The sequence below is a fragment of the Globicephala melas genome, chromosome 9, assembly GCF_963455315.2.
Source record: "Globicephala melas chromosome 9, mGloMel1.2, whole genome shotgun sequence".
Lineage (NCBI taxonomy): Eukaryota > Metazoa > Chordata > Mammalia > Artiodactyla > Delphinidae > Globicephala > Globicephala melas.
The window spans coordinates 23,121,398-23,139,767 of record NC_083322.1 but is presented as its reverse complement, the minus strand read 5'-3'; the positions used below and the strand labels follow the sequence as shown (position 1 = coordinate 23,139,767).

At 59.8% G+C, this 18,370-nt stretch overlaps 1 protein-coding gene across 3 annotated transcripts in view; it reads left to right on the top strand.

Moving 5' to 3' along the window:
• The window catches only part of FLNC (filamin C), a 28,016-nt gene that overhangs the window by 3,545 nt on the left and 6,101 nt on the right, over positions 1 to 18,370 (top strand). Inside the window, exons 2-35 of one of the 3 annotated variants that reach the window (XM_060305348.2) lie at positions 1,308 to 1,556; positions 3,137 to 3,234; positions 3,386 to 3,536; positions 3,631 to 3,749; positions 3,926 to 4,003; positions 4,214 to 4,376; positions 4,526 to 4,726; positions 5,097 to 5,159; positions 6,140 to 6,277; positions 6,627 to 6,753; positions 6,907 to 7,043; positions 7,274 to 7,467; positions 7,558 to 7,671; positions 8,303 to 8,446; positions 8,675 to 8,798; positions 8,961 to 9,121; positions 9,342 to 9,432; positions 9,521 to 9,690; positions 9,917 to 10,034; positions 10,130 to 10,392; positions 11,155 to 11,752; positions 12,428 to 12,601; positions 12,713 to 12,875; positions 13,112 to 13,272; positions 14,050 to 14,217; positions 14,297 to 14,420; positions 14,969 to 15,125; positions 15,201 to 15,390; positions 15,487 to 15,510; positions 15,626 to 15,873; positions 16,720 to 16,819; positions 17,109 to 17,249; positions 17,522 to 17,650; positions 17,729 to 17,902. In XM_060305348.2, the coding sequence (XP_060161331.1) occupies positions 1,308 to 1,556; positions 3,137 to 3,234; positions 3,386 to 3,536; positions 3,631 to 3,749; positions 3,926 to 4,003; positions 4,214 to 4,376; positions 4,526 to 4,726; positions 5,097 to 5,159; positions 6,140 to 6,277; positions 6,627 to 6,753; positions 6,907 to 7,043; positions 7,274 to 7,467; positions 7,558 to 7,671; positions 8,303 to 8,446; positions 8,675 to 8,798; positions 8,961 to 9,121; positions 9,342 to 9,432; positions 9,521 to 9,690; positions 9,917 to 10,034; positions 10,130 to 10,392; positions 11,155 to 11,752; positions 12,428 to 12,601; positions 12,713 to 12,875; positions 13,112 to 13,272; positions 14,050 to 14,217; positions 14,297 to 14,420; positions 14,969 to 15,125; positions 15,201 to 15,390; positions 15,487 to 15,510; positions 15,626 to 15,873; positions 16,720 to 16,819; positions 17,109 to 17,249; positions 17,522 to 17,650; positions 17,729 to 17,902 (5,454 nt within the window). Of the gene's footprint in view, positions 1 to 1,307; positions 1,557 to 3,136; positions 3,235 to 3,385; positions 3,537 to 3,630; positions 3,750 to 3,925; positions 4,004 to 4,213; positions 4,377 to 4,525; positions 4,727 to 5,096; positions 5,160 to 6,139; positions 6,278 to 6,626; positions 6,754 to 6,906; positions 7,044 to 7,273; positions 7,468 to 7,557; positions 7,672 to 8,302; positions 8,447 to 8,674; positions 8,799 to 8,960; positions 9,122 to 9,341; positions 9,433 to 9,520; positions 9,691 to 9,916; positions 10,035 to 10,129; positions 10,393 to 11,154; positions 11,753 to 12,427; positions 12,602 to 12,712; positions 12,876 to 13,111; positions 13,273 to 14,049; positions 14,218 to 14,296; positions 14,421 to 14,968; positions 15,126 to 15,200; positions 15,391 to 15,486; positions 15,511 to 15,625; positions 15,874 to 16,719; positions 16,820 to 17,108; positions 17,250 to 17,521; positions 17,903 to 18,370 lie in introns of all 3 variants that reach the window. The other 2 variants (XM_030853737.3, XM_060305347.2) reach the window with 2 other exon arrangements.

The window sequence follows — 18,370 nt, the reverse complement described above, 5'->3', positions numbered from 1 at the left end:
AGGCCTTACCCTCCAAAGGCCATCCCCCAAGATCTGGTGGGGGGCAGGAAAAGATACGTAAGGGGGCACCTTCAGTCCCACCCTTTCCCATCTCTTGGGCAACACCAGTAAACAAGGCTGATTCTCCCACCCCCTCCCAACCTCCTAAAAGCAGTGCTCCGGGAAGCTGATTGATTTCAGGCCTGCATTGTCCTTTACAAGTAAGCTGGTTTCCAATGATCTATACTCCAGGCCACTCCTGGCTCCTGGATATTTCTCTCTGGCTGTTAAAAGGGAACTAGGCCCCCCAAATCTTGGGGTACCAGTTCTGGTCCATAGTATTCCTCAAAGGAGGGGATGGGTCGAGAGCCTTGGCTGCCCCCATGTGGACTTGAGTCCACATGGGTAACATTCCCCCCGGCTCTTGTGAAATCTTACTGGTCCCTATCATTTGAAAACACGATTTTCAAGCCTTAACAGAATGTGCACTGTACCCACCCCCTCCTCCAAGAACTTTGTTCCTAAAACCTTTTATAGCGTTCAGAGTAGAATTTGGCTGGAACCAGGTTGGTCCCATTCCTCTCCAACTTCAGTTTTTAAAATATTCATTCATTCAACCAGTATTTATTGAGATTCTACTAAGTTCTAGGCTCCGAGTAGACATGAGATACAGTATCTAGAGGGAAAGAAGGCAGACAAAAGAAGTATATACTGTATGATTCTATTCATAGAAAACTCTAGAAAATGCAAACTAATCTATAGCGACCAAGAGCAGGTCAGTCGTTGCCTGGGAAGGAGAGACCAGGAGGGGCAGGAATGATGGATCACAAAGGAAAGGAAACTTTGAGGAGGGGTGGATATGTTTATTATTTTGATTTGTGGTGATGGCTTTGTGGGTATATACGTGTCAAAACTTATCCAGTTGTACTTTCTAATAAGTAGTTTATTGTACATCAAGCGTACCTCATTAAAACTGTTTAAAAAAAGAAAAAGAAAGGAAACGAAACAAAACAGTGTCTGCCCCCGAGAGCCTTACAATCTTGCATAACTGCATGGATGCCTATAGCCTGCTAGGAGGCTCGCACAAGTGCCGTGCAAGAGGTGAAACTACACGCTGAAGGAACACATTGGGAGGCAGCATCATTCTGAAGGGAGAGGAGGGGTCCATCAAGGGCCGGGCCTCACAGGATGGAAAATTTGGTAGTCAGAGAAGGAGTAGGTCCTGACCCAGTGCTCAAGCAGCAGCCTCAGGACCTGGGCGGGGGAGGGGAGGGCACCGTGCTAGAAGTGGAGCCCTCCCGAGCCCAGATCGCCTCTCCGCTCCGCAGACAGCAAGGCTATCGTAGATGGGAACCTGAAGCTGATCCTGGGCCTGATCTGGACACTGATCCTGCATTACTCCATCTCCATGCCCATGTGGGAGGATGAGGATGATGAGGATGCCCGAAAGCAGACACCCAAGCAGCGTCTACTCGGCTGGATCCAGAACAAGGTGCCCCAGCTGCCCATCACCAACTTCAACCGTGACTGGCAGGATGGCAAAGCTCTGGGCGCCCTGGTGGACAACTGTGCCCCTGGTAAGTGGGCCGGCGGCACACCATGGATCCTTGAGCCCGGAAGGGGGGCTGGGATGAGCTGGTGATGCCGAGGCTTGTGTTTGTCAGAACACATGTCCCAGGGTTGGGGGATCGGGACCCCCTGCCCCAGCTGAGAATCACTGCTGGAGTTAGACCCTTCCTGATGAGTTGCCAGATCCTGCAGTGGCAGGAAAAGGGTTTACAGGCCAGGACACTGGGGTTCAGAAAAGGCCAGTGACTTGTCCAAGATCACACAGCTTATCTGTGGCAGAACTGAACCAGAGCCCAGGGCCTCAACTCCCTGCTTCCTACTTTGCCACATGGGTGTCATTTCTGCTCAGCCAGCAGAAAGCAAATGTGGTGGGACTCTGGCTTTCCAAAGAAGGCCAGGACTTAGACCCAGAGAAGGCTGTTCTTTGTGAGCCCCTGGGACAGCGTTGAGAAGGGGTTGAAGCCCAGGATGATGTGGGCTGAGGCTGATGTGACACTGCCCAGTGGCAGGTGACCCAGCCCTGCCCTCTGTCGATGTAGGCCCTGGCCTGCTCAGGTGGGGGCAGCTGAGGGCCCATGAGAAGACTGAGGCATCACAGGCGAGAGCCGTACCCCTCGTGCGGCTTCCTTTCTGACCCTCATCTCCTGAGAAGATAGGTCTTCTCCACCCCTATCGGTCAGCTCTGCCTCTGGGGAGCCATGTCCCCTTGGGCGAATCCTCCCTCAGCCTGGGGTCAGCTGGGGAGCAGGGAGTGGGAGGCGGGGGCACTGGCCGCCTGGGAAGCATTCCCAGCTGCTGAGCCATTGCCCACGGCTGGTGCGGCTGCCAGCAGTGAGCTCAGCTGTTCTGGCCAGTCATGGATTCCAGCCTTTGAGCGGGCCCCCTCCCCGCCAGTGAGCAGCACCCTCCTCCTCCAGCTCTGGCTTGGACCAAGCACACCCTAACCCCTGCACCCCTTCCCAGGAGCGACCTGTGGCCGCCTCAGCATTCCTCCCATTAGAAGGGCTGGGTTCTGGGTGGCTGGAGAGAAGAACTCATCCTCTCCAAACAGGCCCTTCAGTGCCTCCATTTCCCCAAGGGGGAAGTCAGGGAGGAGAGAGAGTCTTATGCTCTGAGGCTGTTGTGGGAAGTGCCTGGAGACTTAGGACTTCAGGGCAGCTGTGAGGAGGCCTTCGAGGAGATGGGTCAGAAGCATGTGTGGGACGGGGACTGCCCACCCGGAGGCAGCTGGGATGAGGCAGGAGAGGTCTGCGAGGGATGCCCTCACAGGGGTTTGGTGTTCAGGGTCGGTGCTGGGGCCTGGTAGGCAGGAGGCCGGCTGGCAGGGCTGGTGCCAGGCTGCGTCAGCCGGGGCAGAAAGCCCTCATTGTTGGTGCTTGGAAGGGCTGCCGTGCCTCTAAACAGCGATGGGCATCCCAGCTGATGGGCTATAACATTGGGGGTCAGCAGGAACCTGGCTGATCAGGGGCCTAGGGCTGCATGGGAGGGAGTGTGAACCCACAGCCCGTGAGGGTGTTGGATGAGCAAATGCTCTGTATGCTGGCTGACTGCTTCCCCTAGTCATCGCCTCCCTCCGCCATCTATCCAGGCCTCTGTCCTGACTGGGAGGCCTGGGACCCTAACCAGCCTGTGGAGAACGCCCGGGAGGCCATGCAGCAGGCGGATGACTGGCTCGGGGTGCCCCAGGTACACTGGCAGACGGGGCGGTGGGAGAGTAAAGGGGCCAGAGGGCCAAGGGTGGAGTTGGGTCTATAAGGGTACCTGGTCAGGATGTGGGTGAGAACCGGGGTTCCTGGCTAAGGAGGGCATCCTCTAACATCCTTCCTCCTCATGGCAGGTGATTGCTCCCGAGGAGATTGTGGACCCCAACGTGGATGAGCATTCTGTCATGACCTACCTGTCCCAGTTCCCCAAGGCCAAACTCAAACCTGGTGCCCCTGTTCGCTCCAAGCAGCTGAACCCCAAGAAGGCCATTGCCTACGGACCTGGTATGTACTGAGCCCTAACAGCCCTCCCCGGGCAGCTGGGCACAGGCTAGGATGGATCTCCCTAAACTCTCTGGCTCTGCCTTCCGCCCCTCAGGCATTGAGCCCCAGGGCAACACCGTGCTGCAGCCCGCGCACTTCACCGTGCAGACAGTGGATGCTGGCGTGGGCGAGGTGCTGGTCTACATTGAGGACCCCGAGGGCCACACCGAGGAGGTATGGAGAGGCCATTGGGGGTTGGACAGGGACCGCAGGCCAACAACTGGAGTGGCCTGGAGATGGCTGCCAGAACTACCCTCTATGCTGGAGATGGGGGACGCCTCACCATGGGGGCTGCAGGAGCTGTGGGCTCAGGAGGGGCTCTAACTGCCAATCTTTTCCCTTCCCAATAGGCAAAGGTGGTTCCCAACAACGACAAGGACCGCACCTACGCTGTCTCCTACGTGCCCAAGGTCGCCGGCTTGCACAAGGTATCTCCCTGTAGGCCCCCCCCGCCCCCGTCTTCCCCATTCCATTCACATCCTTGGCTCTGCTGAATGGACCCCTGTCTCAGCTCGCACCCCGCCCCACCCCCGTGCACTGGCCACCCGCCTCCCACCCTCCTTGGCTCTGCTCTGCTCCTCCACCCCCTCTCAGAGCTGCTCTTCTCTAAAAGCTTACCTTTGGCCTCTGACCCCCAGGTGACCGTGCTCTTTGCTGGCCAGAACATCGAACGCAGCCCCTTCGAGGTGAACGTGGGCATGGCCCTGGGGGATGCCAACAAGGTGTCAGCCCGTGGTCCTGGCCTGGAGCCCATGGGCAACGTGGCCAACAAACCCACCTACTTTGACATCTACACCGCGGGTGAGGACGGCCCCCTTACACCCGACACCCCCTGACTGGGCGTGGGGCGTATGCATGGGGGCCTGGGGCAGAGTCCCAGCCAGAGGGCAGTGATCTCAGGGTGAGGGAGCCCCAAGCAGAATGAGGGCTGATGGCCATTGTCGCAACAGGGGCCGGCACTGGTGATGTTGCCGTGGTGATCGTGGACCCGCAGGGCCGGCGAGACACAGTGGAGGTGGCCCTGGAGGACAAGGGCGACAGCACGTTCCGCTGCACGTACAGGCCTGTGATGGAGGGACCCCACACGGTGCACGTGGCCTTCGCCGGTGCCCCCATCACCCGCAGCCCTTTCCCTGTCCACGTGGCAGAAGGTAAAGGCCCTCCACCCATCCGCATGATCCCCTCCCCGACGCCAGGACACAGAGAGCGTTGCCACCGAATTCCGCGCTGAGGATTTACGGGAAATGATGCACTACCTCCAGGGGCGGGTGGGGAGCCATCTGAAGGCTTAAAATGGGCAGAAGAGCAAGCCAAGGGGTGGGGTTCTCGAGAGCTCGTCTGTCCATCCCCTGCCCCCAAGGAGGCTCAGGAGGCCACAGTGAAGGATACCAGACAGGGACCACTGTGGAAGGGTTGAGGGGGAAGCGACAGGGCCACGTGGGTGGGGGGCATTTACGTGAGCACCTGTACGCCAGGCCCTCAAGCAGTGACCCCCCACTTGGTTCTCTCTTTGCCATTCAGAGCCCCTGCCGCCGCTCACCCCCTCCGTGCCCATCGTCCACCAGGCCAGGAGAGTGGCGCCACGTTAGTACACTCCAGTGGAGGCGGGGCCGGGCATGGCCATAGCTGACTGGCCTCACCTGTGCTGTATGGCATGGCCCAAGCGGTGTGGAATCGCCCCCCCCTTCTGTGGCATTCTGTGACAGGCCCCAAGTTCTGCGCCTTTGCCTATGTTCTGTGGCAGATCTAGTTTCTTTGCCACTTGCCTGATGATTTCCGTGATATGAGACCTCCGTTCTGTGCCATCGCCTGTGTTCCATGGCAGGCTCCGGGTTCCGTGCCGTTGCCTGTTCTGTGGCAGTACCCGGATTCTCTGCCATTGTCTGTGTTCCGTGGCAGGCCTGGATTATATGTCGTTGCTTGTTTGGTGGCAGCCCGTGGGTTCCATGCCATTTTATGGGTTCCGTGGCAGGCTGAGATCACTGTTCTTCGGCCTGTGTTCAGTAGCAAAGTCTGGGTTCATTGCCACTAGCAGTGTTCTGTGGCAGGCTGACTTTCATGCATTGCCTGGGATCTGTGGCAGGCTTCCGGTTATATGCATATCTCTTGTTCCATGGTGTTGCTGAGTGTTTTGTGGCATGACTTAGTTCCTAAAGCTGCTATGGTGGCTCTGAGAAGGCTCAGATGGCTCTAGGTGGGTGGCCTTGGGGTAGGTGAAAGGTCCTTCCCTGTCTCTCTTTGCTCCAGTCTCTGCTCAGGCTCTGCCCTGCCTGTGTCCCAAGCGACACTGACTCCAAGGAGCCTGGTGGGGAGGGTTTCTTGTGAGCAGCCTGATGAGGGGGGCTGGGGGCACCGTGGCCAGCTCCCTGCCCAGCATGGTCTCGGCAGCCATGGTTGTGTCGGGGGCACCAGGGAGCACGGGGGAGGGTTGCATGAGGCCATGGCCTGTGCCTGGGGGGCGTCAGGAGGACTGTGCACAGGGAGGTGGGGGATGAGAGGTGAGGGCTGAGGCTCTGTCTAGGGCCCCTCGGCGCCCCCAGCCTCACCTCTCTTCTCTCTCTCAGCCTGTAACCCCAACGCCTGCCGCGCCTCTGGGCGGGGCCTGCAGCCCAAGGGCGTGCGTGTCAAAGAGGTGGCTGACTTCAAGGTGTTCACCAAGGGTGCTGGCAGCGGGGAGCTCAAGGTCACAGTCAAGGGACCAAGTGAGTGCCAGGGGGCCGTGGTGGGAGTCGGGGCACAGGGGGGGAAATACAGCCAGTGGTTCTGAGCCCCTGAGGGCAGTGATGGTCAGCACCACGCCCCCCCAGGGGGCTCCAAAGAGACGCTGACCGGAGGCTCCCTGGGACCTTAGGCACATTGTCTGACCTCTGCCTCAGTCTCCCAGTGTGCAAGCTGGGAATGCTGCTCTCGCCGGTGTGCTGCCCTGGGCTGTTACACAGTGCCTACCAGCAGCAGTGTCCTCAGGCTGGACCTGGGTCCCAGGGGTCCCGGAGGGGACTGAGCAGCTGGGACTCGCAGAGCATTGACCCTCCACTTCCCACACCTCCTCAGAAGGCACAGAGGAGCCGGTGAAGGTGCGGGAGGCTGGGGACGGTGTGTTCGAGTGCGAGTACTACCCCGTGGTGCCTGGCAAGTACGTGGTGACCATCACATGGGGCGGCTATGCCATTCCCCGCAGGTAAGCACCATGCGGCCCCCGTGCCTCCAGGTCTGGGCCCTCAGAGGGTGGGAGAGGGAGGCGGGCTGCCTGGGACTCTGAGGGAAGGGAGGGGGACGAGTACCTCTGGTGGGGGCAGCTCCCGGCATGGACACCAGCTCCCTCTTTGCCCAGCCCCTTTGAGGTGCAGGTGAGCCCAGAGGCAGGAGTGCAGAAGGTGCGGGCCTGGGGTCCCGGCTTGGAAACTGGCCAGGTGGGCAAGTCAGCTGACTTTGTGGTGGAGGCCATTGGCACAGAGGTGGGGACGCTGGGTAAGTGGCTGGGGTGGTGACAGGTGGGAAGTGGGGGGAGTGGTGTGATGGAAGGACACTGGGGGGTGACTGGGGTCAGGAGGTGGGAGTGCTAGCGAGTGTCGAGATGAGACTGGGAGATGGGACGTGGGTGATCAGGGTGGTGACGCCGGGAGAGCAATGCCCCGGGGACCTGCCTGAGTATCCAAGTTGCTTCTTGTACCCTCTGACCCTCCCCATCTTTCATCTAGGCTTCTCCATTGAGGGCCCTTCACAGGCCAAGATTGAGTGTGATGACAAGGGAGATGGCTCCTGCGACGTGCGGTACTGGCCCACAGAACCAGGGGAGTACGCCGTGCACGTCATCTGCGACGATGAGGACATTCGAGACTCGCCCTTCATTGCCCACATCCAGCCAGCTCCACCCGACTGCTTCCCGGACAAGGTGGGGGTCCCAGCTCCCGCGGGCCTGGGACAAGGTGAACAGGCCCTCCTCCAGTCCCCAACACAGCCCTCTGGTCTTGCCCCTGCGCAGGTGAAGGCCTTTGGGCCCGGCCTGGAGCCCACTGGCTGCATCGTGGACAAGCCAGCAGAGTTCACCATTGATGCCCGTGCTGCTGGCAAGGGAGACCTGAAGCTCTATGCCCAGGTGGGGTGTTGCCCCATCTCTGTGCCCCTCGCCACTGTAGCAGGGACCCTGGGGGGGGGGTGGGGGCAAGTTAGAGACAGGGGCCTCCAGGCATCACAGGACTGATTCTCGTGGATCCATTAGAACTGTGAAAAATTTAAAGTTTTGTGTTTTCTTATTGATGATAATCTTAAAAACATATTTTACCAAATGTATATTTTTGTACTAATAATTTGCAATTGAAAGATGATTTGACTAAGACATTGGTTTCTCACAGTGGTGTCCACTGACCCCTAGAGGTTAACGAATATGTTCTTGGGTCCAAGAGGATGATTTCTTCTTTAAAAGGTTATTTATTCAATTTTAGGAACATTGATTTAGCTGAGCGTTTCCCCTGACAACACATTTCAGAGACCTAGGCTGGGAGACCAGGCCACGCAGATGGTCTAGAGCCTGGCCTCCCTGTTCCCAGGGTGCGCCCTGGCCACCAGAGCTTGTGGCACTAGGCTCTCCCGGTCTGAGGTCTGTGGCTGGGCGGGGCCTGTGAGTGGGTTGGCGGTGGGTAAGGAGGATGGCCCACGGCCAGCAGAGGGCGCTGGTGCTCTAGGAGTCCGGGGCACTCCAAGAACCTTGCTTTGGGTGACGCCCACAGGACGCAGAGGGCTGCCCCATTGACATCAAGGTCATCCCCAACGGCGATGGTACCTTCCGCTGCTCCTACGTGCCCACCAAGCCTATTAAACACACCATCATCATCTCCTGGGGAGGCGTCAACGTCCCCAAGAGCCCCTTCCGGGTATGTCCTTTGCTCCCTGCCCCATGCCCACTGCCAGGGGCCTCAGAGGGAGGGCGGAGCCTCACGCAGGAGATGTTGGCTGTCCCTGGGCCCTGTCATCGCTCCCCACCTCAAGGCCCCTGCGAAGATGCTAAAACTGGTCCTGCTAAGGCTGGGCTCAGAAGTGCTGGGGAAAGGGATAGACCTTGAGGAAGGGGCACCGTGCTGACCATCGACTCTTCCCCACAGGTAAACGTGGGAGAGGGCAGTCACCCCGAGCGGGTGAAGGTGTACGGCCCCGGCGTGGAGAAGACAGGCCTCAAGGCTAATGAGCCCACCTACTTCACGGTGGACTGCAGCGAGGCGGGGCAAGGTGCCCTGAGGACCAGGGAGTGGGGCGGGGCTGGGCGGGGCCGGGCAGGGTCTGGGTGGGAGGCGCTGGTACCCTCCACCTGGTCCCAGCTGTAGGGGGACTGGTCAAGTGCAGGAGGTCGTTGAGCCCCCCGCTCATGGCCTCGTGCCTGCCTCCTCTCAGGCGATGTAAGCATTGGCATCAAGTGTGCCCCCGGCGTGGTGGGCCCTGCAGAGGCTGACATCGACTTTGACATCATCAAGAATGACAATGACACCTTCACAGTCAAGTACACACCTCCAGGGGCCGGCCGCTACACCATCATGGTGTTGTTTGCCAACCAGGTACCCTACGCTTGGGTTTTGGTTGTCACGGGTGGCTGCACACCCCACCCTGCCCCGGCCCACATCTCAGTCAGCAGCTTAAGAGGCAGTCGTTTGGGGACAATTCTACAGCCGTTGACTGTGCACTTCCTATGTGTAGGCAGCGTGCCTCAGAGGAAACAAAGGGCACTTTTTCAGAGACTGCTCGTGTCCACCCTGACCAAGCTTTTTCTCCCTCCAGGAGATCCCTGCCAGCCCCTTCCATATCAAGGTGGACCCATCCCATGATGCCAGCAAGGTCAAGGCTGAGGGCCCTGGGCTGAACCGCACAGGTAGGTGTCTGAGTCGGGGCTGGGCTGGGGTGGGGGTGGGGCTGGGTGGCCGCCAGCCCCTCACCACCATCTCGGGGTGACTCCCCAGGTGTGGAAGTTGGGAAGCCCACTCACTTCACGGTGCTGACCAAGGGAGCCGGCAAGGCCAAGCTGGACGTGCACTTTGCCGGGGCTGCCAAGGGAGAAGCTGTGCGAGACTTTGAAATCATCGACAACCACGACTACTCCTACACTGTCAAGTACACGGCCGTGCAGCAGGTGTGTCCGCCCCCTCCGTGCTCCACCCGTCCCGGCTATGGGGTCGTGGGTCTCCTTCCTTCAGTCTCACAGGGCCCGCTCTGCATGTAGCCTCCCAGATCTTGCCCTTTCCTGCCTTCCATCCTCTCTCGCTGTGGATCTCTGAGCCTCTGGTCCACATCGGCCAAAGGCATGTCGCCAGGCTGTGCCAAGCCACCCAGTTCTGACCTCCTGTTGTACCCAATAGGGCAACATGGCAGTGACAGTGACCTATGGTGGAGACCCTGTCCCCAAGAGCCCCTTTGTGGTGAATGTGGCACCCCCGCTGGACCTCAGCAAAGTCAAAGTTCAAGGCCTCAACAGCAGTAAGTGGGGCAAGAGCTGCCCTGGGAGTGAGGAGAGCTGGGGGGGGGCAGTGGGTTGCAGTCTCTGCTCACGGTGTCCCTTGCCGTCTACACAGAGGTGGCTGTGGGACAAGAACAGGCATTTTCTGTGAACACACGAGGGGCTGGCGGTCAGGGCCAGCTGGACGTGCGGATGACCTCACCCTCCCGACGACCCATCCCCTGCAAGCTGGAGCCTGGGGGTGGAGCTGAAGCCCAGGCTGTGCGCTACATGCCCCCTGAGGAGGGGCCCTACAAGGTGGATATCACCTACGATGGTCACCCGGTGCCTGGCAGCCCCTTCGCCGTGGAGGGTGTCCTGCCCCCTGACCCCTCCAAGGTGAGGAAGTAGGGGCTGGTGGGAGCTGGGAGTTGGGGGCTTCTAGCGAAGATGGGTAAGTCACAGGGGCAGAGGCCAGAGGGCCTTACGTCCTGGAGTGAGCATAGCCGGGGACCCAGGGCCGAGGCAGTCCCCCACCTCAGGACCTGCCTTTGAGACTGCTTAGTGTTTTTTTGGTTTTGATTTTTGTATTTTTATTGAAGTATAGTTGATTTATAATGTTGTGTTCATTACTGCTGTACAACAAAGTGATTCAGTTATACATGTATGTACATACTTTTTTTTAATGTTCTTTTCCATTATGGTTGGTCGTAGGATTTTTTTTTTTTTTTTGGCTGCACTGAGCAGCATGTGGGATCTTAGGTCCCCGACCAGGGATCAAACCTGTGCCCCCTGCAGTGGAAGCACAGTGTCCTAACCACTGGATGGACAGGGAAGTCCCTGTCACAGGTTATTGAATATAGTGCTCTGTGCTATACAGTAGAACCTTGTTGTTTATCCATCCTACATATAAAAGCTTATATCGAGACAGCTCAGCTATTAAAAGCCTGGCCTTGGATCCGACCTGGGCTTCAATCCCAGGTCCACCAGCTGCGACAAATTATTTAATCTCTCTACCTGCGTTTCCTCGCCTGGAATTGTTATAAGGACTCAGCCTGTGGTAGCTGCTACAATTGAAAGCGCTTAGCTGATTTGAGAGCCACGAAGGCCTCGTGGGCGAGGTCAGGTGTAGGTAATCCACACACCTGTTCCTTCTTTTAGGTCTGTGCTTACGGCCCTGGTCTCAAGGGCGGGCTGGTAGGCACGCCAGCGCCCTTCTCCATCGACACCAAGGGGGCGGGCACGGGTGGCCTGGGGCTGACCGTGGAGGGCCCCTGCGAGGCCAAGATCGAGTGCCAGGACAATGGCGATGGCTCGTGTGCTGTCAGCTACCTGCCCACGGAGCCGGGCGAGTACACCATCAACATCCTGTTTGCCGAAGCCCACATCCCCGGCTCGCCCTTCAAGGCTACCATCCGGCCCGTGTTCGACCCGAGCAAGGTGCGGGCCAGTGGCCCAGGCCTGGAGCGCGGCAAGGCTGGCGAGGCAGCCACCTTCACTGTGGACTGCTCGGAGGCGGGCGAGGCTGAGCTGACCATTGAGATCCTGTCGGACGCCGGCGTCAAGGCCGAGGTGCTGATCCACAACAATGCCGACGGCACCTACCACATCACCTACAGCCCCGCCTTCCCCGGCACCTACACCATTACCATCAAGTATGGCGGGCACCCCGTACCCAAATTCCCCACCCGCGTCCATGTGCAGCCCGCTGTCGACACCAGTGGAGTCAAGGTCTCGGGACCCGGTGTTGAGCCCCACGGTGAGTGAGAGAGGAGCCTGGAGCTGGTCGCATCGCCAGTCAGGGAGGGAGGGAAGCGGGGCTGAGGGCTTGTGGGGGGGGAAGGGAGGGCTTTGGGGCAGCGCTGAGTCTTTAGGGCTCAGATACCCCAGAAGAAGGCGCCTGAGCCAAAGGCAGGACGCGGAGCTTCACCTCCGGTCTTGTGGCAAAATTGCATTTTCCTGGGGAGATTCGCAACTTGCATCAGCTGATCTGAGAAAGCTAAGAACCTTGCTCTCCATGGTACAGAGGGAAAGCTTTGGGGTTGAGGGTGACAAGAGTCAGGAGACAGTTCAGCTCAGCTCGGTGACTGTGAGTTACCATCTGCTGGGGGCCAGACCCTGGGCTAGGCACGGCGAGGTGTGCAGAGGAACCTAAGACCCAGACCCGCCCTCAAGGGGCGCACAGCCTGGTGGGGAGACTCAGGTGAACAGAGTGTCAGTATGTGGTGAGGGGAGCGAAGGCAGGGGCAGTGGGAGGCGGGGCCCAGAGCTCGGAGCTCAGCTCGCAGGGCCGAGCGGGGCAGGGCTCAGGCTGGGGAGCAGCAGGTGGGGAGGAGGAGAGGCCTCAGAGTGGGGGAGGGAGGGCGCGCTGGGGTGAGCAGTTGTGGGAAGGCTGCCCCCAACCTATGCTGAGCTCTCGTCTCCTGGGAGCCAGGTGTCCTGCGTGAGGTGACCACTGAGTTCACTGTGGACGCAAGATCCTTGACAGCCACGGGTGGGAACCACGTGACGGCTCGCGTGCTCAACCCCTCGGGCGCTAAGACGGATACCTACCTGACAGACAACGGGGATGGCACCTACCGAGTGCAGTACACGGCCTACGAAGAGGGTGAGGGGCTGGGCTGAGCGGGGACGGTGGGGATCTGATGCCGGCATTTTCGGGGGTTGGGGAGGTAGGGGCCTCGCACACCCTGACTTGCACCGTGTGGCTGGCTTCCAGGAGTGCATTTGGTGGAGGTGCTGTATGATGACGTAGCTGTGCCCAAGAGCCCCTTCCGAGTGGGCGTGACTGAGGGCTGTGACCCCACTCGCGTCCGGGCCTTTGGGCCAGGCCTGGAGGGTGGCTTGGTCAACAAGGCTAACCGCTTCACTGTGGAAACGAGGTATTCCTCCCTCTGCCTTTCCTAACCTTGACCCTGATCCCAGCCACCTGGCCTCCCCCTTCACCCTTCTGTGTGTGCCTCATCCCCAGCCTATCCCCTGTCAAGGGTGCAAACCTCCCCCAGTGTCTGAACCCCTGTAGCTGGTCCCTTCTCAGCTGGGCCCCCAGCCCCCATTCAGCTTCTCCATCCCCACTCACTGGCCCTAGCGGAGCTGATATAGGGGTGTCATCTTGTAGGGGAGCTGGCACTGGGGGCCTAGGCCTAGCCATCGAGGGCCCGTCGGAAGCCAAGATGTCCTGCAAGGACAACAAGGATGGTAGTTGCACCGTGGAGTACATCCCTTTCACCCCTGGAGACTATGACGTCAACATCACCTTCGGGGGCCGGCCCATCCCAGGTGTGCACGGGGTGGGTGGGACTCAGGGAGGGCAGCAGGAGGCCTGCTCAGCGAGACAGAAACTGGAAGGAAGTCGGGTGTGGGGACTCATCCCTAGAGCAGGAAAGCCCCGAGCCCAGCCGGCAGGGAGGACGTGGAGCAGGCAGGCGCTGCGGTCACGGCCAAGAGGCAGGGCGGTGCGTGCAGTTCGTTCCCAGAGGTCCAGCACTGGTGTCTTGGCCCTTTGTCTGGAGCGCCAGACCTCGTGGGTTCGGTCACTCAGACACAGTGCAAGCCTCTGTCGCTGGCTCAGCAAGGACAGCCTCTCACACCCTCTCCCTCTCACTGTCTGCAAAGCAAGGAACCCCCCTGCCCTCCTGCATGGCCGAGTTACTCCGGGCAGGGGTAGGGGTGGGGAGGGCGGGGTTATGTCTTCAATTATCACATAACTCGGGCCTGCTGAAATTGGACATTTCTCTTCCTTATCTAATTTCACGCTGGCAAAAATGCATTTTGTTACAGATACTCCACTTTTAACATTTTATTAATTTAGGAAGGCCTTCTTCCAGGCTTGTGGCCTAAATAAGTGGATTTGCCCAGCCGCAGTCCGTAGCCAAGCAGCCAAGCTTATTTTCCTTGTTTACATTTTCTTAGCAAGTCTCTAAGCGTTTGCACATTTGGTCTGGTCTCCCTGGGGCATTTCAAAGGCAAGGAAGGCGTCGTCCTCCTCCTCGTTCGTCGGTGTCAGGTAGACCCTCCTGGGCAGGTGGGTAGGCGCTGATGTCCCTCTCCTTGCAGGGAGTCCATTCCGGGTGCCAGTGAAGGATGTGGTGGACCCTGGGAAGGTGAAGTGCTCTGGCCCAGGGCTGGGAGCCGGTGTCAGGGCCCGGGTACCCCAGACCTTCAAGGTGGACTGCAGCCAAGCTGGCCGGGCCGCCCTGCAGGTGGCCGTGCTGAGCCCCACAGGTATGGAATGTCTGGGGCAGGGTGGAGGGAGGCAGAAGTGATGCCAAGAGGCTTTGCTGACCCTGCTCCCCTTGCCCAGGTGTGGCTGAGCCTGTGGAGGTGCGTGACAATGGAGATGGCACCCATACCGTGCACTACACCCCAGCCACCGACGGGCCCTACACAGTCGCTGTCAAGTATGCCGACCAGGAGGTGCCACGCAGGTGAGGCCCAGCTTTGGGCTCCTGTGCTGTGCTGAGCTCTGGGGAGCTCCCACCAGGGCCGCACCTGCAGGGCCACTGCAGGGCCCTGGAAACACCCCTCCTACTTGTCTTCGCCTCATCCCATCTCTGCTGCCCCATCCCGCTCTTCCTCAGGGCCCCCTGCCTGTCTCCACCCTGGAGGTGGCACAGCCCCAGGGGCTCTCCTCTGGCTGGGCTGTCCCTCCATGTAGATACAAAATTTACAAAATTAGTGCCTTGGGAAAAGGCACCATGTAGCTACAAAAAGGTGCGAGAGGGCAGCCTCCTGCATCCTCCTCTTTAAACAATTCACGGCATCTTCCTGGAGAATGGAGAAGAAATGCTCAGGCTTTGTCAGGGGCACAGCTGTGTGACCCTCCCCCAGACTCAGGCTGTGACCTGGTCCCTCCTCCCTGCCAGGAGTCATCTCCCCTGCTCATGAATGTGGGGAGGACTCCAGGCCCCAAACGAGAAGGGATTCCCTTTGCCCCAGAGCTTGAGCCAACTGTCCATCCCTTCTGCCCCTCAAGCCCCTTCAAGATCAAGGTGCTTCCAGCCCACGATGCCAGCAAGGTGCGGGCCAGTGGCCCCGGGCTCAATGCCTCTGGCATCCCTGCCAGCCTGCCTGTGGAGTTCACCATCGATGCCCGGGATGCTGGGGAGGGCTTGCTCACTGTCCAGATCCTGGTGAGTCCATGTGCCGCCCCCCTCTCAGCTGAGGCTCTGGGCACAGGCTGGCCTTGACCTCTGTTCCTCCCCCAGGACCCTGAGGGTAAGCCCAAGAAGGCCAACATCCGAGACAATGGGGATGGCACGTACACCGTGTCCTACCTCCCGGACATGAGTGGCCGGTACACCATCACCATCAAGTATGGCGGCGATGAGATCCCCTACTCGCCCTTCCGCATCCACGCCCTGCCCACTGGGGACGCCAGCAAGTGCCTGGTCACAGGTGGGCACTCACCCCGCCTCCCCTGCCCCTCCCCCTCCCCCTCCCCCACCCCCCCATCCTGAGCACTGCGTGGCTTACACTCTTCTCCATTTCCAGTGTCCATCGGAGGCCATGGCCTGGGTGAGTGCCCCTTCTCCTCTCTTTCTGCTGTGGGCTGAGGTGGTGGGAGAGTGGGGAACTGTGGGGGGCTGGGCACAGGCCCGCGGACCCCTGACCGAACATTCCTGTGTGGCAGGTGCCTGCCTGGGCCCCCGCATCCAGATTGGGGAGGAGACGGTGATCACGGTGGACGCCAAGGCAGCAGGCAAGGGGAAGGTGACGTGCACGGTGTCCACGCCGGATGGGGCAGAGCTTGACGTAGATGTGGTTGAGAACCACGACGGCACCTTCGACATCTACTACACAGCGCCCAAGCCGGGCAAGTACGTCATCACCATCCGCTTTGGAGGCGAGCACGTCCCCAACAGTCCCTTCCACGTGCTGGTAAGCTCCGCGGCCACAGTGGGACTAGGGCGGCTGGGGAGGTGGGCCGGGCCCTCTTAGTGGTAGCAGGGGATCCCAGAACCTGTCCCCACATCTGATGGATCAGGGACCCAGAGTGCCCCAGAGTCGAGTCTTTGCTTTCCCTGCAGCCTCCCAACCCAGGAGGTGAGCACAGCCCTGCTTCTGTCCCCTCTGGTGGTTGGTCAGCTCTCTCTGGTGGAACTTGCCGTGTTCCTTCTGACCCCCGGGCCCACTGTCCCTGTATATCTCCCCAGGGTGGCCCTGCAGGACGATGAAGCCCTCCAGAGGGTAGAGCACCCAAGATATCCATCCTGCCCTGTGGGTAGCCCGGGACTTCAGGTCCCTGGGCCATTCTCTGCGTCAGCTCATGGTCACTCGAGCTGGCGTGTACCGGCTTGCTGCGTCCTGTGCCCTCCCGCGCCTGGCTTCCCAGGCGTGAGACTCCATGCCCCGCGTGGAGGAGCCCTCTGACTGAGCAGCTGCACAGGCCCAGTACCTACCCCGCACACTGGGCACTGCCACCTCCCACCCGGGCCACACCTCGCCCCCCTCCTCCTCTTCCTTCATTTCTTCTCTTCTTCAGGGGCCAGGACTGGGGCATGGTTTGGCGTCATCTTGGGGGAGCAGGCGGGAGTCAGGCTGGGCAGACGGATCCCCAGGCTGGGCGCGGCACCTCTTCCCTTGCAGCTGACACGCCTCTCCTGCCCTCTGTCTTCACCATTAACCATCTTTTTCTTTGCTCATTTGCTCTGACTTCAGTCATGGCTCAGGCCAAGCTCCCCAGGCCTTCCCCAGCCAATGACTGTTCCCTCTCACCTGCCACAGGCCACAGAGGAGCCAGTGGTGCCCGTGGAGCCAATGGAGTCCATGCTGAGACCCTTCAACCTGGTCATCCCCTTCACTGTGCAGAAAGGGGAGCTCACAGGTACTGCCCCGGGGCCCTGAGGCATGAGGGCTCAAAGGGAGGACACCTGCGTCCAGGCCCAGAGCAGGGAAGCAAGCTACCCAGGGTCACACAGCAAGTTGGGCAGAGCTGGAACTCAGACTCCAGCTTTCTGTCTCCCAGGTCAGGGTTCATCCTGACGCTCCAGGCTGTCTCCTGGTGCCTGACCTCTGGGGTAGAAGCAGAACCACACAGGAGTGGGGGCCTGGGGCAGCAAAGGGGGTTGAGGTAGGAGAAACTGGGGTCCCCCACTTAACCCTCTGCCTGGCAGGGGAGGTGCGGATGCCCTCTGGGAAGACCGCCCGGCCCAGCATCACTGACAACAAGGATGGCACCATCACGGTGAGGTACGCACCCACCGAGAAAGGCCTGCACCAGATGGGGATCAAGTATGACGGCAACCACATCCCTGGTGAGTCGGGGGCCAGGCTGGGCTTGGCTGGGCTGAGAGGAGCCCATAGTGACTTCACCCTCATCTGCCTTCTTTCAACAAATCTTTATTGAGCACCTGCTGTGTGCAGACACCATGTGAGGCCTGGGAAGTCTGGTGCCCTGGTGGGAGGCCCCTGTGGCAGAGATGCAGGGCTCAGCAGGGAGCCTGTGGGGAGGTGCGGGGGCCGAGGTGGGCTCAGGCAGCTCCTGTCCTCACTATTGACCCAGCCCCCTTTCTCCGACCACCCCCAGGGAGCCCCCTGCAGTTCTACGTGGATGCCATCAACAGCCGCCACGTCAGTGCCTATGGGCCAGGCCTGAGCCATGGCATGGTCAACAAGCCGGCCACCTTCACCATCGTCACCAAGGATGCTGGGGAAGGTGAGGGGAGCTGGGTGGGGGCAGCCAGTGCAGGGGTGAGGGCAGGACCTCTGATCTCAGCCCTTCCTCCACCCACAGGGGGTCTGTCCCTGGCCGTGGAGGGCCCGTCCAAGGCAGAGATCACCTGCAAGGACAACAAGGATGGCACCTGCACCGTGTCCTACCTCCCCACGGCGCCTGGAGACTACAGCATCATCGTGCGATTTGACGACAAGCACATTCCGGGGAGCCCCTTCACAGCCAAGATCACAGGTGGGTGGACGTGTGGGCACACAGCCTGCCACACACACCCCAGCACACAACGGATGTGCAAGCCCAGCATGTTCAAGTAAGTCACCGGGGCGTTAGGGTAGGGCCCCCTCGAGGTGGAAGAGGTCATTTTTGGATAAATGTAAGGAACACTCTATCCTCTAGAGCAGGTGAGAAACATCCAGCCACCCTTTGAAAACAAATCTTGTTGAGTTTTTTAAGTCAGGGTACTGATAATCCCTTTTGATAGATGAGGAAGCCAGCAGGCCCAGAGGGGCTAAGCAACTTGATCAGAGCCACACAGCAGGAAAGGGCTATGGGCTGTCTGGCCCAGTCTAGTTTTTCGGTTCCATGCAATCACGTGACTCAGGATTTACATTCGTGTAAATTAGGGATTTAACCCATTCAGGACTGGGGCATCCCCAGGGGAGCTGGGTGTGAATGGAGACTGCGCTCTCCCTGGTCTCTCTG